General features: G+C 44.1%; 1 protein-coding gene across 2 annotated transcripts in view; it reads right to left on the bottom strand.

Annotated features, from left to right (window-relative positions):
* myot (myotilin) overlaps positions 1-27,569 on the bottom strand; it is a 51,112-nt gene that overhangs the window by 9,873 nt on the left and 13,670 nt on the right. For both annotated transcript variants that reach the window (XM_056235199.1, XM_056235198.1), the window contains exons 9-13: positions 14,716-15,459; positions 14,257-14,401; positions 14,055-14,159; positions 2,009-2,046; positions 451-580 (exon numbers count right to left, since the gene is read on the bottom strand). In XM_056235199.1, coding sequence (XP_056091174.1) covers positions 451-580; positions 2,009-2,046; positions 14,055-14,159; positions 14,257-14,401; positions 14,716-15,459 — 1,162 coding nt within the window. The remainder of the gene's footprint in view (positions 1-450; positions 581-2,008; positions 2,047-14,054; positions 14,160-14,256; positions 14,402-14,715; positions 15,460-27,569) is intronic.

The raw sequence follows: 27,569 nt of genomic DNA, 5'->3' as shown, positions 1-27,569 counted from the left end.
AGAACTATATGACAAACGCGACAGCGACTACAAAATAGGACTATTTCTGTTTTACATTAAGCGCCATCTAATGTCAGGGAATGAATTGGCATGTTCACTCGGCTCATTCGGCTCATCGTCAGCGAAAATCGCTTGGGTGTGAACACAAAAAACGCGTTGAAAAACGCTGGCGAATAACGCGCGCCGATATTCGTCCCGGTGTGTACGGGCCTTAAGAGATACAGTGATAAAATTCATCTTTCATATAATTTTTCTCAGCACTCTGCCTTCCTTCATGTTTTCACACAAAACCTATGCTGTGTGAAACTGTTGCTAACTTTGCTTAATGCTGAACGGTATTTAAATCGCAATAATCAAATACGGTTTTAATGATAATTAAAATATGAAACCGAAATACTAACCGTCGGGAATTTTTATCATGGTTTATCGTCAAAACTGTTTCATCCCTACCTTAAAATCAATCCTGCAGAATCGTCCCTCTTCAACAGTAAGATCTTGTGGCACTTGTATAAAACGAGGAGCAAAACACTTCTCTTGGGTGGTCTCTGTACTGTCCCCTCCAGAACGATTTCTTCTGGACCTGCACAAAAAATGGTGGAAATTTAGGGAGCCTCTATAAAGGGACTTGGTGGAAAATATGAGATGGGAGGGAAAAGAATCAGCATTTTGCGTTCCCCCGAGAAACTTTGCGTTCGCTCGCAAAACCTTTGCATTCACTTGAGAAACTTTACATTCACTCGCAAAATGTTTTGAGCTCTTTGCGAGCGAACGCAAAGTTTCTCGAAGGAATGCAAAACAATTGTGAGAGAAAGCAAAAGCATTGACAAATAATTTTTCCTCCATCTCATATTTGTTCCCTTCACCATGTCCCTTTAGGGGCTCTATAGGAAATTAACTGAATGGAACAGAAATTCAACCAAATAAAATCATTATGTTGAGCAAGGACAAATATTATTATTTCTGAACTATTTTAGGCCTATAGAGACAGAGTGACACGCATCATAATCTGTAAACCACGCCCACCGGGCAATCCAACCGTCTCCATTGACTTTGTATTGCGTGAAGCTGCCTCCTTGTCATTTCTGACTTATAACAAAAATAAAAAAAATGTCTAAAAGCTGCTATGTGACAGGGTGAACCCCAGAAATATGTTTTTATAAGCTGTCAACACCAAAAAACAAGCGTTTAAGGACACAAAAGTGGATACAGGCAATAAGATGTGAAGGATCAGCTGGAACGAATGGGTACATTGTGGGATCCTGACACTCACTATGCACTAAAAATACACTACGTGTGGAGTAAACTTTTTGTCACTGGTACGTCAAATATCCAAATTATATTTTATTCTGTAAGCTAAGCTATCCCTGTCGCCGATTACGTTCCCCTCCAGTGGGCGTAAGGTAGTTCTCAGAGCAATATGACACCTTGCGCTCTGTTTCAATTGCCTGTATCCACTTTTGTCAGAAAGTCAGAAATGACAAGGAGGCAGCTTCACACAATACAAAGTCAATGGAGACGGTTAGATTGCCCAATGTGTGTGTCTCGGCTTGTGGCAGAAAGTCATTCAGGTTACTCTTTGGTCATTTTGATGGTCCCCTTAAGACATTCTGCTGACTATAAGTAATGTTGCTCCTACATGTAAACTAACTCTCATTAGAGTATTAGTAGACTCTGTTAGATTAGGGTTAGTAAAATAAGTTGACATGATGTACTTTCAAAGTTACTTGTAGTCAGCAGAAAGTTTGTTGGGGAGCATCAAAATAAATTGATAGCAGATATTAAGCAGACCGTCTACTAATAATCTAGTGAGAGTTAGTTGACTTATAGGCACTTCTAGTCAACAGAATGTCTAAAGGGAACCATCAAGTGTTACTGTCATTCAATATTTATTGCACTCACAAATGTCAGCCAGTATTCATTCAGGTGTCAGAACTGTTAGGTGTACATGCACTCATGAACTTCAGATACAAACTCCAAACTGATACTCCTAATGCAAAATGACATTTACCATATTCCTCCAGGGTGGTGATCTTCTGGAGACCCTGGCTGTTAGAATAGTGCATATAATAATATACTTTGAATAACATTAAACAAGATAGACAGACAAACTAAGGGAATTGAGGCCTTAAAGTGTATGTACACATGTGGTATTATAATAATAGCATCATGATGAACAGGATAGCTGAAGAGAACATGGATTGTACACATGCTATTTTAGGCCCACGGAGAGGCTGTTATCTATTTGCTCTGGCTTAGAAAATTCCTGTTTTAGACAACTAGAGGGATGGTAACAAATGGAAACAAAGTATAGGTGCATAAACTGCCACGCTTGAGTAACAGGTGTTTTAGCTTTGCTTGTGGCATTATTTAGGTATACTGTAATATTAATCATGTAACATGTATTCTATATAAGACACTCTAGCTTGTTCACATGCACAGATCCTGAGCACTGAGGGTATAAAGCCATTGTCGCTGCATAGCATTTCGTCTTTTGAAGGCACATGTTACAGTGTTGCTTGGATTGATCTGCTTGTCTTTAAGTCTTTACTGAGTCTTTGAGTCCTAGAATATTACGTTGATTATTGGATTGAGTTTGAACTTAGTTCCATTTATAAATGTAATAAACTTTGCAAATGGTTCCAAAAACTGTTTACGACACTGATTCGTTACTGTGCGCATCCATCCACTCTCAGTCAATTGAGTATGAAAGCAACGCAAATTATTGAACATGAAAAGTGAAATATACCCAGGCCTTTATACTTTATACTTTGCCTTAATCCTGCCCACTTTAATCAGGTGATTGATCAGTTTTCCTGCTCTCCTTTCAATGAGGAAGCCAAAGTAGAGGTCAATCGGCCATCACCGAGAGAGGTTAAGTCACTATGTTTACATGTGCACAATTAATGCAATTATTCTCAATAATCAGAGTAAGGACTTAATAGCAGTAAGATGTTTACATGACAGAGCAAACCTCTTCACTCCCGTATACATGCAATTTTTTATTATTCTGATTATGCTAAGAATTGGAAGGTCCTTCAGGGTGTTGTGGAGGGGTGAGGTGTCCAAGTCGCAACATCTAGATATTTGTGTGCCTCAGGGCTCAGTGCTTGGACCACTTCTCTTCATCTACATGTCATCACTAGGATCTGCCATTCGCTGTCAAGTATTTCTGCCGTCGCATCATCCAGGTGGATGCTGCACATTGGTGGTGGTTAAGGAGATTCCCCCTTCTATGGAAAGCACTTTAAGTGCTGAGAAAAGCGCAATATAAATGTAATGAATTAACATTATTATTATTATTATTCAGAAACATGGATTTTCCTATCACTGCTATGCTGTTGACACACAACTCTACCTCTCATTCCAACCAGAGGATCCAACGGCAGCTGCTCGCATCTCAGCCTGCCTGACAGGAATTTCTTGCTGTATGAAGGACCACCACTTTCAACAAAACCCTGCAAAGGTAGAGCTGCTTGTGGTCTCTCACCTAACACAACACTACATCACAACTTCTCCATTCAGCTAGGTTTATCAACCATAACTCCAAACAGGACAGCCAGGAACCTTGGAGTTGTGATTGATGATCAGTTGAACTTCACAGACCACATTGCAAGAACTGCCCGGTCCTGCAGTTTTACCTTATATAACATTAGGAAGATCAGACCCTTCCTATCGGAGCATGCTTCACAACTCCTTGTCCAAGCGCTTGCTCTATCCAGACTGGACTACTGTAATGCTCTCTTTGCAGGCCTTCCAGCATCAGTCAAACCTCTACGTCTAATCCAGAATGCTGCCGCTAGAGTGGTCTTTAACGAGTCGAAGAGAGCACACGTCACACCTCTCCTTACAAAATTGCACTGGTTGCCAGTTGCCGCTCACATCAAATTCAAGGCACTGATGTTTCCATACAGAACAACTACTGGGTCTGCACCCCTATACCTTAACTCAGGGAGGGGCAACGTCGGTCCTGGAGGGCCACTGTCCTTCTGAGTTTAGCTCCAACCCTGAAAAAATCACCTGCCTGTAACTTTCTAGTAATCCTGAAGACCTTGATTAGCTTGTTCAGGTGTGTTTGATTGGGGTTGAAGCTAAACTCTGTAGGACAATGGCCCTCCAGGACCGAAGTTGCCCATCCCTGCCTTAACTAATAACTTCAGACCTACGTGCCATCCAGAGCCTTGAGTTCTGCAAGTGAACGGCGCCTTGTGATGTCATCCCAAAGAGGCACAAAATCACTTTCACTGAACTTTACCCAGACTGTTCCAAGCTGGTGGAATGACCTGCCTAACTCAACCCGTTTGAACTGCGATTATGGTTACTAGGATTATGAGCTTAATCGTAGTAGTTCGATTGGTGTATTGTGTTTACATGAGGTAAAGTTACATTATGATACATTTACATTATGAGTGTACATGTAAACATACTCAATGACATAGATTGAAAAATAGCTGTAAAGTTGCGGGTCCATTCATAAAGAATTTATCAAATTAACTGAAAAGACTCTTGAAGATTTGAGGGAGTCTCTTCAGATATATGATGTGGTTCTCTTTCATCATCTCGTTTCGAGATCCACCTATGGGAAGGGCATCCGTACCTGACCTCTGCAGAAGCATCCAATTGCACCAAGTCTGGCTAACAGACAGAAGCGCGCAGCCAATGCCAGGTGAGGCCACACCCCCTTACCTACGGGCATATCACAGCTGGGCGCGCTGCTATTCCTCAGTTGACATTCGCTTCTCGCGATCTCTGCATTGACACAGTTCGGTTGGATTAACGTTACGCTGCTCACTTTCGAGTCTTCAGGAGGACATATCGCCAGATCAGCCTCCGCCAGACGTGAGTGACAGTCGTTTCTTCAGCCTATCCGCTGTGTTTTTTGCATCCGGAGCCGCCCGAGCTCTCGCTGTCCTTCACCTGCTCCTCCTTTACATGGCTGCCCGCCACGGATTTTTCCGAGTTCTTCACCGCTGGCCCACCCATGGCTATGTGACCGTCTAAACAGCCGCTTCCCCCGGGGAACAGCCTATCACGACGAGCCTGCCCGGCCGCGTGTGGTGCTCTCATCGCCGCTATAAGGACCCTCTCGTTCTGCGCGATCTCCTTGGGCTTAACACGCTCAAGCTTTGGAGAACCCGGGGAATTGCGGTCATTGTAATTGCTGCCCATGTAGCTTTTACTAAGCTGGCTTTTAGTTGCACGACACAGCGCGCCGTGCTCGGCCTTTCTGACTCGGAGGAGAGACACGGTGATGATGACGCGCTACCGGGGGACTCCCGGAGCGCCACCTCTCTAAAATATTTGAGCTGACATCAGCCCAATCCGCATTCCCTGAAGAGGACATCTTCGCGGGAAAACCTCACTCTCGTTGACGAACCGGTCGGTTCCGGCGACGGGGATGACGCGGTCCTTTTAGCGTTCCCTAGGCTTGCGTTCACGCGGCTTTGCCTCCGTCCATCCTCCTGGAAGTTTGTGAGCGAGCGGCCGTTCGTCTCAACATTGTGTGGCCAGCTCCACAGAGCGCCACCGACCAGGATAGGAATATGTACGACGGGTAAACGCTGGGACCACCGCCCAGTCTGAACGGCTGGAGCGTCCCGCCAGACTGTTAACACGGTCTCACGGGCCTTGATTTGTTACGATTACGTGTTGAGGTTTTCAATTTATGCCTTCCTAGGAAGGCGGTCCCGAACGCAAGCGGCCTGCCTGTTGTTCGACCATTGGGAGTAACGTTAACTAACAGGGTCTCCCACCTACGGTCGGTTAATCCCCTCTCGTGGCTGCCCAGCCCGTATGTTAGTGGACGTTGTGTGTGTGTGTCCCCCTCCCCCCCACAACAACAAGTTACGGGGGAGGGGGCTGTCGTGAGGAAAAGTACATAGCAGTGTTACCACACCGCACGCACTTGGTTCCCCTCACCCAGTTATTAAAGGCTTCGGCCCCAGTGTTTCCCAACACAAAACACACACATTACTAAACAACACATTTAATAAACGAATCAAATGAATTCGTGCAGATTTATATATCTGCCAGCGGCAACATAGAGAGCAAATCTCTCTGATCCCATGCATGTCGCCCTGAGTCCGTCCACAAGAGGTGGCCATTGCCTCATAAATCAACCAACTGGGCTCACACAGCTCAGTTGCGGCTGTCCAGCCGATGTGTTTTTAGTGGACGTTGTGTGTGTAAGGCCCCTGTGTTCCCCAACACAAAACACACACATAACTAAATAACACTTGAAAAAAAAACCGCATTAAATAAATCCGTTACAGAGAGAGTTTCTCTCTCCGCGGATATTATTTTTCTGCCTGCACTTGAGACTGCCCAGTTCATGTGTTCAGGAGATATGTGTTTTTCCCACTTTTGGGGGCACCTTGTGAGGGAAAGTTCAGCACAGTGGACACCACACTATGTTTCCCTCACTCTGTCAATAAAGGCTTCGGCCCCAGTGTTTGCCCAACACAAAACACACAAAGCTACGAATCAAATGAATTCGTTTTGGAGAGAAGACCTCTCTCCGCAAAGAAAACTTCTCACTGCAGAGAGAGGAAATCCCTCCAAACCCTTGCATGTCGCCTCTAGTGTTCCCACTAGATGGCGCCTTTGCATCACAAATGAACCAGCTGGGCCCATACAGCTCCGCTCCGGCCCGAGCGGGGGCGCTCGCGAGTCACAAAGCGGCTTGGCAAGCCGTTTCAGCGCCCGAGGTGAGTTTTTGCGTACTGTAACCCAGGGTTAAAAGGTGCAGTTTGCAATACGACCTCCGCATTTCAACGGCGTTCTCTCTTCTCACACAGAAGAAAACGCCTCACACATTCTGAAAGAGGAAATTTCCTCTCTCCTAACAAGGGAGCGATTCAGATGGTGCCACCCAATCTGATAAACCATGGTTTTTATTCCTGGTATTTTCATGTTCCAAAAGGCGTGGCGCCCCCCCGCCCTATATTGGACCTTCGAGTGTTGAACAAACATTTGAGGAAATTCAATTTCAGAATGTGACACAAGCCTCTCTCGCCTGTGCCATAAAGCAGAACGACTGGTTCACATCAGTCGCTCTGAAAGATGCTTTCTTTCACATAAGCATCTACCCTCCACACAGGAAATATCTTCGTTTCGCCTACCAAGGCGTTTGTTACAAATTCACAGTTCTTCCGTTCGGGCGCAATTTGAGTCCCCGAACTTTCTGTCTGTGTGCGGAGGGGGCGTGGCGCCCCTGAGACTATCAGGGCTGAGAATTCTGACTTACTGGCTCATCATAGCCAAATCAAAGGAGAAGGTGTCGCTGGACACCGGCCGGGTGCTCGCGCACATCACATCCCTCGGGTTCAAGGTGAATGCGAGCGAAAACAATCTGACTCCCAGTCAGAATGTCATTTTCCTGGGCTTGGAATTGAACTCAGTCTCCATGCGAGCGCGTCTCTCTCAAGAGCGCGTTCGCTCGCTGATGGACTGTCTGTCTCAGTTCAGTGAAGGGGCGAGAGTACAATATCGCACATGCCTCAGGCTGCAGGATCTCATGGCTTCATCTATCCAAGTTGTGCCATTGGTCTCCTGAGAATGAGAACGTTCACGAAATGGGTTTTGTACACTACATTTCCGCCCGATTTGCGATCTCTGCCGCTCGGTAACGATGACGCGCGCCTGCTCGGCGGCCTTGCGCCATTGGGAGAGCGAGAACTTTTACGCACGGGGAACCCCCCCTCGGGACGGTACGATGCGAAAAGTTTTGACGACAGATGCGTCCTTAACAGGCTGGGGAACCACCCAGGAAGGCAGAACGGTGAACGGTCTGTGGCTGAGCAGACTACGTTCAGCGCACATTAACTATTTAGAGCTTTTACTATTTGGAAAGCTCTGAATCATTTTCTGCCTTGCCTGCAGGGACATCCTGTTCTAGTACGGTGCGATAATACCACGGTAGTGGCTTATATCAACCGTCAGGGTGGCATGCGCTCGTCGAAACTCCACGCTCTAGCTTACAGGCTTTTGGTGTGGAGCAGACAGGTATTTCTGTCATTACGCGTGACTCATGTCCCGGGCATTCGGAACAGAGGCGCGGATCTGCTATCGAGGGGAAACCCAATCCACGGGGATTGGCGTCTTCACCCGCAGATAGTGGAGAGGTTATGGATGAGATTGGACAGGCAGCCGTAGATCTTTTCGCCTCGCGCGAAAATCACCATTGTCCTATGTTCTTCTCGCTAAAGGACATGGACGCGCCCCTCGGGGCAGACGCACTGGCCCACCCATGGCGCAAAGTGCTGTTGTATGCTTTTCCTCCCCTGTGCCTGATAATTTTCACACTGGCCAGGGTGAGAGAGCACGGCCTGTCTCTCATTCTGATAGCACCCAGGTGGCCCAAAGCCCCATGGCTGGCAGAGATAATCCCTCTGTTATACGCCGAGCCATGGCGCCTCCCCCCTCGCACGGACATACTGTCCCAAGCCAACGGGGAGATTTACCACCCCCACCCGGACAGGGTGGCTCTCTGGGCCTGGCCCGTGAGAGGACGAACCAAAATGCACTGGGGCTCCCGCCACATGTAATCGCCACTACTCAGAAGGCCAGGGCCGTTTCCACGCGATCCCTATATGGCTGTAAGTGGCAAGTGTTCGAAGGGTGGTATGATGGGCGTGGTTTCACATCTTATCAGTGCTCGGTGCCTGATATTTTGTGTTTCCTGCAAGACCTCATGGAAAGAGGCAGGTCCTTTTCCACTATTAAGGTCTACCTGGCTGCGATTTCAGCCTGTCATGTGGGTTTTGGGGCTCCACCGTCAGGCAGCACCCTCTAACCCGCAGATTTATGGAGGGTGCACGCCGCTCTTTGCTGGTCATCAGGAGATCTGTTGAATCTGTCCCAGAGTGGGACCTCTCCGTGGTGCTGGAAGCGCGGTCTCTGTATCCTTTTGAGCCTCTGGGGAGTATTTCCCTTAAGCTGCTGTCCCTCAAGACAGCTTTGCTCTCGGCCTTGGCATCTGCTAAACGGGTCAGTGAGCTACATGCACTCTCGGTTCACCCCTCGTGCGCCAAATTCTCCCTAAGTGGAGATAAGGTCTTCCTTAAGCCTAACCCGGCCTTCATGCCGAAATGCTTCCCTGCGTTCACGTCAGAGGTTTTGGAGCTATCCGCTTTTCACCCTCCACCCTTTGCCTCCCCGGAGGATCAGGGGCTGAATGCTCTGTGTCCCGTCCGTGCTCTGCAAGCATAATGACCAGGACCAGTGCTTTCCGCAAGAGCGACCAGCTCTTTGTTTCAAGGGCTCCCCTGCACAAGGGGAATCCCATTTCAAAGCAATGCCTCTCACATTGGCTTGTGGACGCTATACTATGGCTTATGAAGCAAAGGGAGTGCAGCCCCAAGGGGCATCAGAGCTCATTCCACAAGGGGCTTAGCCGCCTCTTGGGCTTTGTTCAGGGGAGTGCCACTGCAGGACATCTGCTCCGCGGCCAGCTGGGCCTCTCCTCATACCTTTGAGCGTTACTACCAGTTGGATGTCACCAGAACTTCGGTGGCACACTCGGTCCTAGGGGTAGGGTCCTCTTAGCCCTTTCCCACAGCCCCGTTTGGTTGACCAACGAGGAGTGAATGGGTCGGCTGGCCATGTTCAGGACATATCGCCAGATCAGCCTCCGCCAGACGTGAGTGACAGTCGTTTCTTCAGCCTATCCGCTGTGTTTTTTGCATCCGGAGCCGCCCGAGCTCTCGCTGTCCTTCACCTGCTCCTCCTTTACATGGCTGCCCGCCACGGATTTTTCCGAGTTCTTTTAGAGAGGTGACTCCCGGAGCGCCACCTCTCTAAAATATTTGAGCTGACATCAGCCCAATCCGCATTCCCTGAAGAGGACATCTTCGCGGGAAAACCTCACTCTCGTTGACGAACCGGTCGGTTCCGGCGACGGGGATGACGCGGTCCTTTTAGCGTTCACTAGGCTAGCGTTCACGCGGCTTTGCCTCCGTCCATCCTCCTGGAAGTTTGTGAGCGAGCGGCCGTTCGTCTCAACATTGTGTGGCCAGCTCCACAGAGCGCCACCGACCAGGATAGGAATATGTACGACGGGTAAACGCTGGGACCACCGCCCAGTCTGAACGGCTGGAGCGTCCCGCCAGACTGTTAACACGGTCTCACGGGCCTTGATTTGTTACGATTACGTGTTGAGGTTTTCAATTTATGCCTTCCTAGGAAGGCGGTCCCGAACGCAAGCGGCCTGCCTGTTGTTCGACCATTGGGAGTAACGTTAACTAACAGGGTCTCCCACCTACGGTCGGTTAATCCCCTCTCGTGGCTGCCCAGCCCGTATGTTAGTGGACGTTGTGTGTGTGTGTCCCCCTCCCCCCCACAACAACAAGTTACGGGGGAGGGGGCTGTCGTGAGGAAAAGTACATAGCAGTGTTACCACACCGCACGCACTTGGTTCCCCTCACCCAGTTATTAAAGGCTTCGGCCCCAGTGTTTCCCAACACAAAACACACACATTACTAAACAACACATTTAATAAACGAATCAAATGAATTCGTGCAGATTTATATATCTGCCAGCGGCAACATAGAGAGCAAATCTCTCTGATCCCATGCATGTCGCCCTGAGTCCGTCCACAAGAGGTCGCCATTGCCTCATAAATCAACCAACTGGGCTCACACAGCTCAGTTGCGGCTGTCCAGCCGATGTGTTTTTAGTGGACGTTGTGTGTGTAAGGCCCCTGTGTTCCCCAACACAAAACACACACATAACTAAATAACACTTGAAAAAAAAAACGCATTAAATAAATCCGTTACAGAGAGAGTTTCTCTCTCCGCGGATATTATTTTTCTGCCTGCACTTGAGACTGCCCAGTTCATGTGTTCAGGAGATATGTGTTTTTCCCACTTTTGGGGGCACCTTGTGAGGGAAAGTTCAGCACAGTGGACACCACACTATGTTTCCCTCACTCTGTCAATAAAGGCTTCGGCCCCAGTGTTTGCCCAACACAAAACACACAAAGCTACGAATCAAATGAATTCGTTTTGGAGAGAAGACCTCTCTCCGCAAAGAAAACTTCTCACTGCAGAGAGAGGAAATCCCTCCAAACCCTTGCATGTCGCCTCTAGTGTTCCCACTAGATGGCGCCTTTGCATCACAAATGAACCAGCTGGGCCCATACAGCTCCGCTCCGGCCCGAGCGGGGGCGAGTACAATATCGCACATGCCTCAGGCTGCAGGATCTCATGGCTTCATCTATCCAAGTTGTGCCATTGGTCTCCTGAGAATGAGAACGTTCACGAAATGGGTTTTGTACACTACATTTCCGCCCGATTTGCGATCTCTGCCGCTCGGTAACGATGACGCGCCTGCTCGGCGGCCTTGCGCCATTGGGAGAGCGAGAACTTTTACGCACGGGGAACCCCCCCTCCGGACGGTATGATGCGAAAAGTTTTGACGACAGATGCGTCCTTAACAGGCTGGGGAACCACCCAGGAAGGCAGAACGGTGAACGGTCTGTGGCTGAGCAGACTACGTTCAGCGCACATTAACTATTTAGAGCTTTTACTATTTGGAAAGCTCTGAATCATTTTCTGCCTTGCCTGCAGGGACATCCTGTTCTAGTACGGTGCGATAATACCACGGTAGTGGCTTATATCAACCGTCAGGGTGGCATGCGCTCGTCGAAACTCCACGCTCTAGCTTACAGGCTTTTGGTGTGGAGCAGACAGGTTTTTCTGTCATTACGCGTGACTCATGTCCCGGGCATTCGGAACAGAGGCGCGGATCTGCTATCGAGGGGAAACCCAATCCACGGGGATTGGCGTCTTCACCCGCAGATAGTGGAGAGGTTATGGATGAGATTGGACAGGCAGCCGTAGATCTTTTCGCCTCGCGCGAAAATCACCATTGTCCTATGTTCTTCTCGCTAAAGGACATGGACGCGCCCCTCGGGGCAGACGCACTGGCCCACCCATGGCCCAAAGTGCTGTTGTATGCTTTTCCTCCCCTGTGCCTGATAATTTTCACACTGGCCAGGGTGAGAGAGCACGGCCTGTCTCTCATTCTGATAGCACCCAGGTGGCCCAAAGCCCCATGGCTGGCAGAGATAATCCCTCTGTTATACGCCGAGCCATGGCGCCTCCCCCCTCGCACGGACATACTGTCCCAAGCCAACGGGGAGATTTACCACCCCCACCCGGACAGGGTGGCTCTCTGGGCCTGGCCCGTGAGAGGACGAACCAAAATGCACTGGGGCTCCCGCCACATGTAATCGCCACTACTCAGAAGGCCAGGGCCGTTTCCACGCGATCCCTATATGGCTGTAAGTGGCAAGTGTTCGAAGGGTGGTATGATGGGCGTGGTTTCACATCTTATCAGTGCTCGGTGCCTGATATTTTGTGTTTCCTGCAAGACCTCATGGAAAGAGGCAGGTCCTTTTTCACTATAAAGGTCTACCTGGCTGCGATTTCAGCCTGTCATGTGGGTTTTGGGGCTCCACCGTCAGGCAGCACCCTCTAACCCGCAGATTTATGGAGGGTGCACGCCGCTCTTTGCTGGTCATCAGGAGATCTGTTGAATCTGTCCCAGAGTGGGACCTCTCCATGGTGCTGGAAGCGCGGTCTCTGTATACTTTTGAGCCTCTGGGGAGTATTTCCCTTAAGCTGCTGTCCCTCAAGACAGCTTTGCTCTCGGCCTTGGCATCTGCTAAACGTGTCAGTGAGCTACATGCACTCTCGGTTCACCCCTCGTGCGCCAAATTCTCCCTAAGTGGAGATAAGGTCTTCCTTAAGCCTAACCCGGCCTTCATGCCGAAATGCTTCCCTGCGTTCACGTCAGAGGTTTTGGAGCTATCCGCTTTTCACCCTCCACCCTTTGCCTCCCCGGAGGATCAGGGGCTGAATGCTCTGTGTCCCGTCCGTGCTCTGCAAGCATAATGACCAGGACCAGTGCTTTCCGCAAGAGCGACCAGCTCTTTGTTTCAAGGGCTCCCCTGCACAAGGGGAATCCCATTTCAAAGCAATGCCTCTCACATTGGCTTGTGGACGCTATACTATGGCTTATGAAGCAAAGGGAGTGCAGCCCCAAGGGGCATCAGAGCTCATTCCACAAGGTGCTTAGCCGCCTCTTGGGCTTTGTTCAGGGGAGTGCCACTGCAGGACATCTGCTCCGCGGCCAGCTGGGCCTCTCCTCATACCTTTGAGCGTTACTACCAGTTGGATGTCACCAGAACTTCGGTGGCACACTCGGTCCTAGGGGTAGGGTCCTCTTAGCCCTTTCCCACAGCCCCGTTTGGTTGACCAACGAGGAGTGAATGGGTCGGCTGGCCATGTTCATTCCTGTCACCAAGCATTCGCATTCCTTCTTGGGTTTAGCTATGTGCATTGGTGGTGCGGGGGCCATTATCATGTATGTGTCTCATGCATGTTTCATGCCCTGCTTGTCCACAGCAGTTAGCGTGGCGGAAAACTTGCAGGGTCATGTTTGTGGGACGTGTCAGGCACCGCCTCTCTGAGGTGACCGTCCTTCTCTGGCCTTCAGAACCTCACTGTGAGTGTATTGGGCAATCGGGGAGCTGTCCATGTCTCTCCCATAGGTGGATCTCGAAACGAGATGATGAAAGAGAACAATGGGTTACTGTCATAACCCCGGTTCTCTGAAACATCGAGTGGAGAGATCCACCAGCTTTGCCCCGCTTGCCGCACGAGAAGCGAATATACTTACTGAGGAATAGCAGCGCGCCCAGCTGTGATATGCCCGTAGGTAAGGGGGTGTGGCCTCACCTGGCATTGGCTGCGCGCTTCTGTCTGTTAGCCAGACTTGGTGCAATTGGATGCTTCTGCAGAGGTCAGGTACGGATGCCCTTCCCATAGGTGGATCTCTCCACTCGATGTTTCAGAGAACCGGGGTTACGACAGTAACCTATTGTTGTCAATCTCTTTCCTAATCCAACTGTCTGTGTATAAACACAGTACTAAGTAATACAAACATGATGCTGTGTGAATATAGCCATAACCATAGATCAGTCATCTTGGATTGCACAGAGACTTGGTATTTGGCAATTATATTAAACATCCAATAACTGAAAACGACAATACCTCTTCAGGCTGTGAACTGAAGGAGTTTTCAAGATCAAATACTGAGGCAGCACTATCTGCACCCAACAATCTTCTAGCCATCCGTTCCTCATAAGACATCTTCTGCTGTTGGGACAAAAATGCACTTATTCTTAGATTTTCAATGCAGCACTTTTTTTTTTACCAATAGACAGATCATACACTCAGGAAAATCTTTAGATACCTGAATGTTCCTTTGTTGGGGAACTTTATTTCGTAGCTTCTTTTCAAGGTCTTGGATAAGAGCATCTTTTGAGCCCTGAATGTCTTCATCTGTGGCACGAGACGCTGGTCGGGAAACAGTCTTCTTCAAGATCGGCTTTGGCAAGCTATGAAAAAACAAAACATGGGAAATTTGCATTGCTTAAAGTTTGCTCTTTTTTGCTCTGAGATTTCAAAGTATCAACTTTATCAAAATTTTTCAGATGTTTCTCTTAAAGCGCTTTAAGTAAAATACAAACAAATTTTGACAGAGAGCTACAAATTGTATGTGGATGACACCACTTGGAAGTTCTGGATGAAAATTGTTTGGATTTTGATTACATATCCTTGCATATCTGAGCACATTTTGAAATATAGTTACATTTTTAAAAATCCTCAATGCAATTCAAATTTCAGATAATTTCTGTGATAACACACTTACGTGTTGGGTGTGTAGGTAATCTGAGACACAGGTGGGGGCTTTTGAGGTGGAGCAGGTGCTTTCAGGGAATTTGGAGATATCCGAGGCTGGACAGTTGAAGGAGCGGGACTCAGTGACTGACTTAGAGGAGACAGGGGTTGTTCTTGGGCTTTTGGCGATGGGCTGTGTGATCGAGGGGAACGCCTGGGAGAGGGCGATTGAGGTATGGAAATGCATTTTGCCTGGGAGCTCGGTAGTGAAGGCAGGACAGATGATAGGAAAGCTGCTGGCGACAGGTTCTCACTGTTCAGAGCAGGCTGTGCTTTAGGAATCAAAGTCATGCTGGAGCACATTGATGTGCGAGTGGCTGCAGGCTGAGTTGGGCTCACCGACTGTGCAGCGGTTGGAGCTGGGGAGCTGAGATTGTTCGGCTTGTTGATCTCATTGTCGGGTGTGTGATAACTGGGCAGGGACTGAATGAAATGACGAGGACGCTCATAATGAAAGGCGCTGGGGGGGTAAAGTGATGGCGAGAAGGTGGGCAGGTCAGCCACATTCATGGCACTGGCTCTGGGTTCCACTGGTTTACTCAGCTTGCTGGTGGAAAGGAATGGATGTGGAACACTGTTTTTAACCCCCGTCGGTGGAGGATCAAGTTTAATCATTGAGGAGAGCTGTGTAGCTTCAGTCACCTGACTGGCAGAACTCTCTTTGCCTTCTGTGTCTGCAGGAGACTCAACCTTTTTGATGCCAGACTCCAGCACCCTGTTTGGAATGAAATATTTGGCTTGGGTTACTCAGGTAAAAAAAAAATGGACACACACATACTGATGATTTGCAGCCAAGTGACCTAATTCAAACAAAAGTGACATGAGCGACAGAGACCATGGTAAAGCAAAGTTTAGTATAGTTTAACTTTATGAAATGAACGGTGTTGCCATGTGGTGATATTCACAAATATGAAATTATTACTGAATTAATGTTACCATGGAATCAAAATGGACAATTCTTGTTTTTTTGGGGTTTTTTTTTTTGTGGGACATGTATTTGTTATAATTATTATATTATCTGTGCATATCATGATTTTTTTTTAAATTCATGTGCACTCAATCTTTAATCAAAAAAGACTGGATGACCTGTCACTCACTCGTGATCGACCAATAGCAAACCACAACCATCCAATCAATTCACCATGGACAAAATTAAGCCCCGCCCAACATTTGTTCTTGTTCCAGCTATTTCACACGGATATACTTCACAATAGGGAAAAAAAGACTATTGCAACTTCCATTTAATGACTTTAACCTAAAGTACAAATCAAAATAAATGTAATTTACATTATATAATCTATTTTACCCTTGAATGAACATGACAGTGGTTCGTAACATTGTATACTGCTGGTGCTGGTGTGTCCCTGGGAGGAAGCCATGTGGCTAAAAAAAGTGTTATGAGGCAGCGACTGACAGACGTGGCAGGTGCAGTTCATTTACAGCTACACTGGCACTCAGTTACCCTGTTTGGAGGTCATTGTGAATAAGGGTCTAAGTGCACTAAATGACATTTACTTCTCGGTAACAGTTCAATAATTTAGAACAATGTATAAATGTGAGATGTTGAAATCACTGCTCAATTTAAAAGCAGGTTTATATTGATATTCATATTATTTTATTTCCAAGGAAGGTTTAAATATATAATAAATATTTATTAAATAAAACAGACATTTTAACGTTACCAGCTGTGCCATTCTGATCAACAATGAACGTTTTACATGGTGGTTACTGCCCATAATGTTAGTACATTCCAAAATGAATTAAATAATCAGTATCGCAACTTGAATGTGACCATAAATTTGAGAATGTCTTAATATCAGACATGTCCCTTTTGCTTTATTGACAGCAGCACTCAAGCTGACATGAACCAATCCTGATGATCATGTTATCCAGCATGATTTGAGAATATTCAAAAGAGCATCTTGAGTTAAAATTGAAAAACATTTGAGCGTCTGTACAAAGAAATTTGAGTCAGTCTCACAAATTTGCTTGTTTTATTAGTGAAGAAAGAAGTGCAGAAATCTTAATAGAATCTAAAATGTTTCTTTACTGTACAAATCAAACATTTTTATTTAGTTATTTTAATAATTTGCATGTTTACATAAAAATATTAGCCTTGTACATAATGACAAAAAACTGTCTTTATCACATCACCAGAAGCAAATGCTTAACATAATATATTAAATACTTTCTAAACTAACAGTGCATCCTATATGACACAAACACACAGCAATGAGTTAAAGGTCAAAAAGCTTCAGCGATGAAGTCATCATATTATATAACCAACAGGAGTCAAATTTACAGTTTAAAAAGCAAAGAAGACGTTTTATTTTATGTACTGAAAAAGGAAGGCAAAATAAGGACTGGTTATGCATTAAAAAGAATGATTACATTGACATGTTGGATTAATAAAGTTGTTAAAACAGATATATTGATTTTCTAGTAATTCTAACTTCAAGAAAGTGTAAAAGATTATAATTCAGATTAGAAATATTGTGCTTACCTGATCTTTGAAATGATTTTGCTAGCCAGTAAAGTTGGTTTGAAAGGTGTTGTGCGATTCTTTGGCATCTGTTCACTCAATGAGATACTGGTGGGCTGTTTATCTATAGAAAACTATGTGAGCAACAGACATACGCCCCCTCCATTCCTGAGCAACCACCCATTCAACACACGGATAATACACACTGTAGACATAGAAAACTGATTAAATCTGCTCACTTGATTTATCCTTGTTGTGAAGTAAGATTTATTCTTTGCGGTTAAAGAAGATTAAAGAAAATAATCCAACGCCATGGTACAACGAGCACACTCAGGCCCTTAAGAGAGCAGCCAGAAAAATGGAGCACAACTGGAAGAAAACAAAACCAGAGTTTTTTCGCATTTCATGGAAAGAGAGCTCGATTGCGTACAGAGAGGCCTTAAAAGCTGCTAGATCTGCTTATGTTTAAACTCTATTAGAAATGAAATAAACAAAACCCTAGGTTTGAAACAGTGGCTAAATTAACGAAAAATAAAGCTTCAACCCCAGACGTTTCCAAACAGCACATAAGTAATGACTTTATGAACTTCCTTACTTACAAGATTGATAATATCAAGGAGAAAATTATAACTATGCAACAGTCTACTATAGCATCGCATCAGGCAATGCATTGTTGTCTCCCTGAGGAAAAAAACGATTTATTCACTACTATAGGAGAGGAAGAATTTTCTAAACTCTTTAAATCATCTAAATCGACAGCATGTATGTTAGACCCTATACCAACTAAGCTATTGAAAGAGATGCTTGAAGAGGTCATAGATCCTCTTCTTAATATCATTAATTCATCTTTGTCATTAGGATACATACCAAAAACATTTAAGCTGGCTATGATTAAACCGTGGTTGTATCTCTCTATTAGTGTTACTCGATCTTAGTGCTGCATTTGATACCAGTGACCACAACATTCTTTTAAATAGACTGGAAAATTATGTTGGCATTAGTGGAATACCATTAACATGGTTTAAATCATACTTATCTGACCGTTATCAGTTTGTAGCAGTAAATGAAGAAATGTCTCATCAATCACAAGTTCAGTATGGAGTACCACAAGGCTCAGTACTAGGACCGTTGCTGTTCACTCTGTACATGCTACCCCTGGGAGATATCATTAGGAAGCATGGCATTAGTTTTCACTGTTATGCTGATGATACTCAGCTCTATATTTCTTCACGCCCTGACGAAACTTACCAATTTACAAAATTAACGGAATGCATAGCTGATATAAAAAAACTGGATGACTAGAAATTTCCTACTACTTAATTCTGAAAAAACAGAGATTCTAATTATTGGACAAAAAACTTCCTCACGTAATAACCTAGAATACAGTCTAACACTTGATGGCTGCTCTATCAAGTCTTCGTCGTCGGTTAGGAACCTGGGTGTGCTCTTTGATACCAATCTTTCATTTGAAAGTCACATGTCTAGTATCTGTAAAACCGCATTTTTCCATCTTAAAAATATATCAAAATTATGTCATATGCTCTCAATGTCAAATGCGGAACAGTTATTTCATGCGTTCATGACATCAAGGCTAGATTATTGTAATCCTATTATGGGTGGTTGCCCTGTACGCTTAATAAACAAACTACAGCTGGTCCAAAACGCAGCAGCTCGAGTTCTTACCAGAACCAGGAAATTAATTTCTTATTATTATCACTGTAAAACTGCTTTGAAACCATCTATATTGTTAAAAGCGCTATATAAATGAAGGTGACTTGAATTGAAGTGTTAGGGTTAGGGTTAGGCTTAGGGTTAATCCACGATACAACTGACTTTTACTGAACACCAGTAAAAACCAAGAACTACACGCTATAAAATAACGCAAACACTAGACAAGGAAATAAGGAAATCTCAGGGCTTAAATACACAAGGAGGCTAATCAACAGAACTAGAGAGGTGCAAAACATAATCAGTAACCATAGAAACAAACAACAGGAACAGAACCAAAACAAAACGCAAAGAAACTAACAAACTTCAAACTCCCGAAAGACACGTTCTCGGACTGTAACTAAATAGCAAAGTCCAACAGAGAAGGGAGGGTGGAGGCTCTGGAAGAGGACGTGGAGCTTGACAGGGTTGTGACCAAGGAGGGGCTGACGGATGGAAACCACCAGTGGTGGAATGTAACTTTACTTAAGTAAATTTTTCACGTATCTTTACTTTACTTAAAGGTGCCCTAGAATGTTTTTTTTAATTTTTTTATAATGTTTCCTGGGTTACCCTTATAATGTTAGTATGTTTTTTAGATAAAAAATAATCATAATTTAGAAATAAATGGCATTTTTCCTAGCCTGCTTTTAGCCTCTGATTTGAACACTCTGTTTGAAGGGGCGTGTCTGCTGTGGGATTCAGTGTAACCGCGGCCACTGCTGTGATTGGCTGACATGCTTGCATATGAAATAGCAACGCATTACATGTGAAACTCTCTCCCGAATACTTTTACTACTGCTATTATACGTTTTTACTATAACAGCTATCGAGATTAACGAATCGTGAGATGTTTTTAAAGTATTTAGATCTATTCCCATCACATAAAATGTTGCCGTGATGAGCATTGAGCAGAGGACAGTCTGTTGATCGCGAGAATGAAGATCTTATCATTGCAAAGCAGTTTCTGCACTCTCTCTGCTTTCACCAATGCAAACACGATGATGTAAATACAGTAAGAGCTTCGTTGTGCAGTAACGTGCGTCATTGATTTCATAACGAGTTTGGCAAGTGTCCAGATAAACTCGCGCTGTGTGGAAAGATTGTTCTTTGATCGCTTTCTGTATCGCTTTCTGTATAGTCACTGGCTTGACTTACTGATGCATAAACAGTATTGAACGATTTTGAGAGAAAGATTACCTGTCTGAACTTGAACAATTACACATCAGAAAGTGTTGCTTGGTAGCTCGATCCGAGGCCAGCTCTGCATTGGCCCAAGTTGGGGCGGCAGTGGCTCAGTGGTTCATATAGGTTGTCTACAAACCGGAAGGTTGGTGGTTCAATCCTCGGTTCCACCTGGCCAAGTGTCGAGGTGTCCATGAGCAAGACACCTAACCCCAGCTGCTCCCGACGAGCTGGATGGCGCCTTGCATGGCTGCCGTCGCCCGTCGGTGTATGAATGAGTGAGTGAATGGGTGAATGTGAGGCAAAATGTAAAGCGCTTTGGTGGCCATTGGGTCTGTGAAAGCGCTATATAAATGCAGTCCATTCTATTCCCATTCCATTCCAAACACTCGGTGAAATGTTTGGAAATTTCCAGAGAAAATAAAATTAACCCATTGTTTCTCCAGAGGCTCAGATGAAGGAACTAAAAAATACTTTTGTGTTCATGTGTACATCCACACTGAGCAACTGCCATGCGTCGGCTGCGCAGTTCCGCCTGGCATTGAGGGCTGGCATTATGCAAATATTTGGAGGCGTACATATTAATGATCCCGACTATTGCGTCACAGTCGGTATTGTGTGGAGAACCGACCGTTTTTCAGGGGTGTTTTTCATAAACGTGAATTAAATGAGAACAAGAAAACAGTCCAGTTTGAGATTCACTCTATGTCATGTCCATGCACTGAACTCTTGTTATTTGACTATACCAAGGTAAATTCAATTTTGAATTATAGGTCACCTTTAAGTAGAATAAATAGGGCATACTTATTACTTTTACTTCGTTACATTTTGCAGCAATTGTTATACTTTCTACTCCACTACATTTCTACAACGTTCTGTTACATTTTCTGAACAGTTTTTCCCCTGCCAAAACGTCATCCTGACCGTCCGTTCGTCGCACGTTTGTCTCACCAGTGAAGTTTGGTTGCCATATCAACCCGGTCACACTAAATGCGTCTCTATGGCACGCAGTGCGTTTATCGTGCAATTTATACGCGGAAATTAGTTTTTACGTGCATAGGATACGCATGGGTAGGTTAGGGTAGATTTACTAGTGGTGTGGGGTGCGTGTGTATTCTACGTTTGGTTAGGATTAGTATGGCAAGCCAAGAGGTTCAGAATTATCGCGTTTACAGCCAAACCCCGTCACATTAAGCTTGATGTGATGTATATTGCCTAATTGCAAGCTTGTTCAGAAATGGTGACAGAAACTTAAAAAATAACGGCTTTTCCATCATTATTGAACATCATAATAGGAGTATTAGGTTGAATAAGTTAGGATTAACTGTTTTATTAATCATTAGAATATAGACATTAAGAGAATAAATTGTTATGCAAGTACTTTTACTTTTAATACTTAAAGTACATTTAAAATCAGGTACTTTTTACTTTTTACTTAAGTAGGGTTGTCATTGTGATACTTCTACTTTCACTAAAGTAAATATGTCTCTGGTTATATGTACTTTAACTTAAGTACTGAGATTTAGTACTTCCTCCACCACTGGAAACCACCAGAGGAGATGATGGAGGGAGGATCCAGATGATGACCAAGAGCACAGCCAGGATAAAGGACCACTGCGAAACCGATGGTGGGAGGAGCCAGGGTGGAGTCAGAGATCTTACCACCAGCGGTGGAGCCAGGAGAGTTGGAGAACCAGGAGGAGCCAAGGAGACACAGAGAGCGGTCAACACTTTAGGTCCTGTGCCCGGTTGCATAAAGCACCTTAAGTGTAATTTTCCCTTAAAGTCGCCCTTATGTTTCCCTTAAACCTAAGGGTGTTGCAGAAAAATACCCTTAAGTGTTACTTATCGGTTTTTTTAAGTGAAACGTCATAAACACTTAGAATTTCCCTTAAATGCTGTTTTTTCACTTAAGTAATCGTTAAGTGTTGCATAAAACCTGAGACCCTGCGGCCTCATATGAGGACATTACATTTTTGCCTCTTGACACAATGATAGTCAAATTTGTAAATCTTAGACATGTTGGCCACATTTAGGGGCACTGCCCACACCATCTTGTAGTGATATCACAACATTACACCAATGTCAGTGAGAAGAAAATGACCCTAACCCTAACCCTAACACTTCTACACCAGTTCCCGAAAGAAAAATGACCCAGGTAAAAATGTATTCAAATTATATGAATGAAACAAATGTATTTATGTACAATATTGTCTCTATCATCATATGGGGATTACAATTTGACATATTTTAGTAATAGTAGCACTCTAGGACATCAGTAAATATGAAGTACTCGTTTGAGGACATTGGGACTTACGTTATCCCCTTAACTGTCACCGTCCCACGTGGGACGTTTGCCCATATATATTTAGAACAATAATATCTTGGTAAAAACCTAAAGTAATATTGACAAACTATTTGAAAGCTTACAATCTCTAGTTTTCATATTTGGTGGCTGTTTTTTAAAATAAATTACAGAATAACAGTAATTTATCAATTTGCAACAAGAATATTTCATATACATTAGGCGTGTTTAGGCCTTTATTTTGAAATAGAAAAAAAGATGAAAAATCATGAAAGATTGGTAGAAACCTCAGTTTGTTTTCATGCCAAGAGTTCAAAAGATAACACTAATTAAATGTTATCAGAAAAAAAGGTCTGAAAATTTTTAGAATATAAAGAAAAATATTATGAATTCTCGATTTGTGATGCGGCAGCGAGCTATAACACACATATGTGTTCTTTTTATGTTTATTAGAGGTTGAAATCAAATCAAATACTGCCAAAACACCCATACTATTTCTGAATAGGATGTATACTTAATAAATTGTATGAAATTATGGAAAGACATGGTTCAGATCACTCAAAACATATGAAAATGGAGACACCCTTATATGGTCAGTAAGGAAGCTGGCTGTTCATCTAGTGAAAAAGTTTGGTTCTACGCCCAAATAAAATCTTACTGAAAGCTCATTTTTTGAGATATCAACCTAAAATTTGGAACACAACTTGTTTAGATTTTTGGCTTTAATTTTCTAGCAGTTTTAGAGTAAAATATATTTTATAATATATATATATTTTATATAAAATATAAATAATTATATTTTTACATTCTATATTTTCATAAACTCAAACTTATATAACTTTTTTTCTGTTTCACTTTCATAATTAATTTCACTTCTACAATAATCTGGCAAATGTCTTCTTAAAAATAAGACCAACCATATGTCTATATTCCAAAGCATTCTTGAATTACAACCATTTTACAACCACAAGTTTTTTTTTTATTGTTAGTATGTGTCCTCACACGAGGACATCATATGGTAAATCATAGACCCACTGTCCTCACATGAGGACATCATTTTCTGCAAAAACTACTTCCTGTACAAAAACAAATTTTAGTTATTATATTTATTAGGTCCTACTTATCCCAAATAGCAAGAACAATTATAAAATGCACACCAGGCAAACTCTCGGGTCTCAGGAGGTTAACGGTAATTTCCCTAAGTATAACTTAAGGTTAGGAAATCGTAACCTTAAGAGTAACGCGGACAAAAATAAGACGACATGGCTGAATTTATGAAACCAGCTGAAGATCATAGGGAATAGGGAGAACCCTTTGGACCAATTTATCCATGAAAAATTGTTGCAAGAATACCGATTTGATCGACGCGCAATATTTGACATCGCTATCAAACTAGACGGCTGTCTGTCTGTCATTACACGCGACTCGCATGTAAACTATCACAACGTTAAGTCAGTGCGCGCACGGAGAGTGTGTGGCCGACAAAAAATTCACAGGAGAACGAGCTGATTCTGTGTTTTAAAAGGAATCATGACAGAAGAAAACAGGTATGCTATGGAAATATACTCAGCTGTATTTCGAGACACAGAGCCAGAAGTGCATTCACAAAACCTAAACAAATGCCAAAGCATGAGACGGTGAACAACACAAACTGCCGCCACGTTCGGAGCTAACGCGGTGTTGCGTGATAGCGTCACTGGACTGACACGTGATATTCCGACATGTTAGTGTTTTGCGTATCTATGGCAACAACAGACTTTTATAACGTGAATCCAGGATCGCTGTCGTGAAACACTTAAATGTTTCCCTTACCTAAGAGAACCGTTTAAGAGATTATATGCAACACCCTTAAGTTGTTCTCTTAGGTAAGGGTAAATCTCCCCTTAAGTATCATACTTAAGGGAAAAACTTAAGGTGCTTTATGCAACCGGGCACTGGAGGCCAAGGTGGAGCCGCGGTGACGAGCGGCTAAGGGGGAGCCAGGGTGCCTGAGGACTGAGGCGCAGCCGGTGGGACCGAGGACCAAGGAGGAGCCTGATGGAGCCGAAAAGGAGGAGGGACGAGGTTCATCCCAAGGCCCAAAAGTCCATGGTGTGGGGAGAGTGACAATTGATCAATGCAGAGCCGGAAGGACGAAGGAGCCCAGTGGAGCTGTGAGGACAATGGTCACAGATGGAGCCGAGGGAAGTAGAAGGCAAGGTGGAGCCGACTGTTTGACGGGCCGAGGTGGAGTAACGGGGTTGGCAGAGACAGGGGGTCCACGTGCCAAGGCGGAGCTGGTGACAGGAAGACCCGAGGTGAATCCTCGCAGCAGAGTGGAGTAAACAGAGGAGGAGCCGAGGAACTGAAGGGAGCAGTGGCACTATCAGAGATGCAGGAGATTTGTAGATGGGTGGGACCAGCAAAGACACAGAAGACTTGGAGCTAGGCAGGACCAGCGTCAACAGGAGACTGAGGAATCATATTGTCCAATCCATCAATCATTAATGTAGATTTTCACATTATGTACGTTTCACACCGCATGCGTGAGCGGCGCGTATTTTTTTTCGGCGTGCATGTTAAGCAATGAGTGCATTCACACCGGGAGCAGCGCGTGAGCGTCGAGCAGGAGCGGCGCGTGAGCAGCAGTGAAGCGGGGGTTTCGAATCTGTTTTTTGCTGCATTGCTCACGCTAAATTAAAGTGAAAGCACACTTTTGATGGACAAAAATAAATGTGATTTCACACAAAAGGTGCCCAAAATGCACAGAATTAGCATGTCTAGTGAGTTTTAACAAGAACTTGAGTAGGCAAATAAAAGAAAATAAAGACTCTAAAATATTTATAGAAGATTTACCCGGTAAAAACGTTTTTAATTATTCAGTTTGGGTGAAAGTTGTGTATTATATAAATAAAAAAAACTAAAGTAAACTAGCCAGAAAATATTATATATAAACGTTCTTTTAGTTCATGTAACGTTAACACACAGACACCTACAGGCTAGCACAACCCAAATCAAACCCGAGTGTGTGGTTTATTTGTGTGTTTTGTTTTTTATCCGCGGAGTTGCGGTCTTGTAAACATCGAAAGTATGACTGAAACTAATAGATTGGAGCCATTTTCTGGGTTGTTTTGTTGTATTAAATTTAACTCATGCGAATGTTGTACACCTCCCCATTACAAACTTTCAAGACTATCAATGTTATAAAATGACCAACTTCTAAAAACAAATGTATAGTTGTCTTTGTAAAGAATTGCTCGCTTATATATAATGCCGAAGTCATATTTCAATGTCTTTGGAAAACAAGAAAAAACACAAAATGACTTAAGCAATTATGCTATGAGGCTAACGATATGTAGCTTTGGAGCCGCTGCTGTGACACTGTACAAACGCTTCCAGTGTGAATACTCTCGCGCGTCTGCAGCTGCAGTGACGATGTAGTTACGCTGACGCGCTGCTCAAATGCCGCTCACGCTTGCGGTGTGAAACCTACGTGTGAAACGGCCGTAAGGCTGCATCGAAAGGCAACTTCGCGTCTACTGCCATGTTTGATCCATAGGTATAAACAAACTTCTTCGGTGTGTCGCATAGACGCGTCATCGTCTTGCTGCTCCCTCCCCGTTCTGTGATTGGTTCCCTAAATTAGGCGAAAATGTGGTCCATGGTATCCATACTGCCTTTCAGCGTGAATAAAATCGCGCTGCGGGAAGGCAGTATGGGGAAACCCAGACTAGTAATCTAATGGGATGTGAGACAAACTAAATCTAATTACACTTCAAATACATTTTTTTCCAAAGATGGTTTCTGCCATTTTAGGTAATTTTTTTTTATCACGCTGATGTAAGTTCAAGTGTTTGTTTAAACTTTCCGGGATATATAAAGGAGGAGATTGGAGCTTTAACTTTAATTTTTTACATAATTTTTTTTTACATTTCCATAACTGTATGTTTTACACCGACATAATGACTTGTTCTGCAGTAAACTGTACTAAATGATTCTGTGGGAATGTGTGCAGGGCCTTGATACCGCGGCTCCACTTCACGCTCACTACTGCTATGATGTCAGCGCCATATTGGGACATTGGCGACTTCACTTTTCTACAATGGAAGAGAGTGAAGTTGCATTGTGCATCTTTTTTTACAGTCTATGGTTTGGAGTGGGGCTGGCATTGACCTCCTCTTTGAGGCAGATGGTGAATGGAGAGTCATTTGGCACAGCACCCACTCTTGGCATAGACACGTCCAGGGGCACACGTGTCTTGATAGTGGGTGATGCATGCCAGATCTAAAACTGACTTTTAATGAACACCAGGGAAAACCAAGCACTACATGCTATAACAAAGTTAACACTAGGCAAGGAAAAGTCAGGGCTTAAATACACAAGGAGACTAATCAACAGTACTAGAGACAGGTGCGTAACATAATCAGTAACCATGGAAACAAACAAGGATTGACAACACAAAGCGAACAGAATAAAACCAAACCAAAACGCAAAGAAACCAACATACTCGTGACATGAAGACTGCTGTCTAGCTAGAACCTCCACTCTTTGATGGTAGCCTCATTGCCAACTGTTAATTGCCCACATTATAGTTTTGATAAGTGAAGTATGGGAATAGGAGGGCAATAGATACAAAATATTCCTACTTGCAACTTGAAGCCTTCGAATTTCAATATAAACAGAACAGAGAAATCTTGACAAAGAAACCATCTATTATCGTAGCTTGTTTTATATTCACCTTTTTCCTAACAGCCTACTCATTTTAGATTACGGGAGGCACTTCCAGTTTGGGAAAGTTCTACTCAAAAAGACTGAAGCAAATCATTTCAAAGGTTGAACTACAAATAATCTTTATCAGTCAGTTTGACTGAATGAGCTGTAAACTTTCCTTATTGTTCTATTATCAGACAAGAATATCTATGCTAAGAGCACTGTTGTTATTTGCTGATGCTTTAACATTTTTACATTTTCTTGTTAATGTTCGATGGTTGAAGGGTGAGTAAAATAATGTCTCATTGTACCCAGTTTTGATAATGCTTATTATTGCGTTCATAGAGCGAACCTTTCTCTGATTGTTTACAGTTTAATGGAAGTTGCATAATTTGTGAAAAGCGTCATGGAGCGTAGGAAAAAAGGTGGATACCTCAAACAAATGAGTTAGTGACAA

Source organism: Rhinichthys klamathensis, unplaced genomic scaffold (genome assembly GCF_029890125.1).
Source record: "Rhinichthys klamathensis goyatoka isolate OS25496 unplaced genomic scaffold, OSU_Roscu_1.1 h1tg000414l_1, whole genome shotgun sequence".
NCBI classification, from domain to species: domain Eukaryota; kingdom Metazoa; phylum Chordata; class Actinopteri; order Cypriniformes; family Leuciscidae; genus Rhinichthys; species Rhinichthys klamathensis.
Note: the sequence above shows the minus strand (reverse complement) of the source record. Positions and strands in the feature narration are given on the sequence as shown.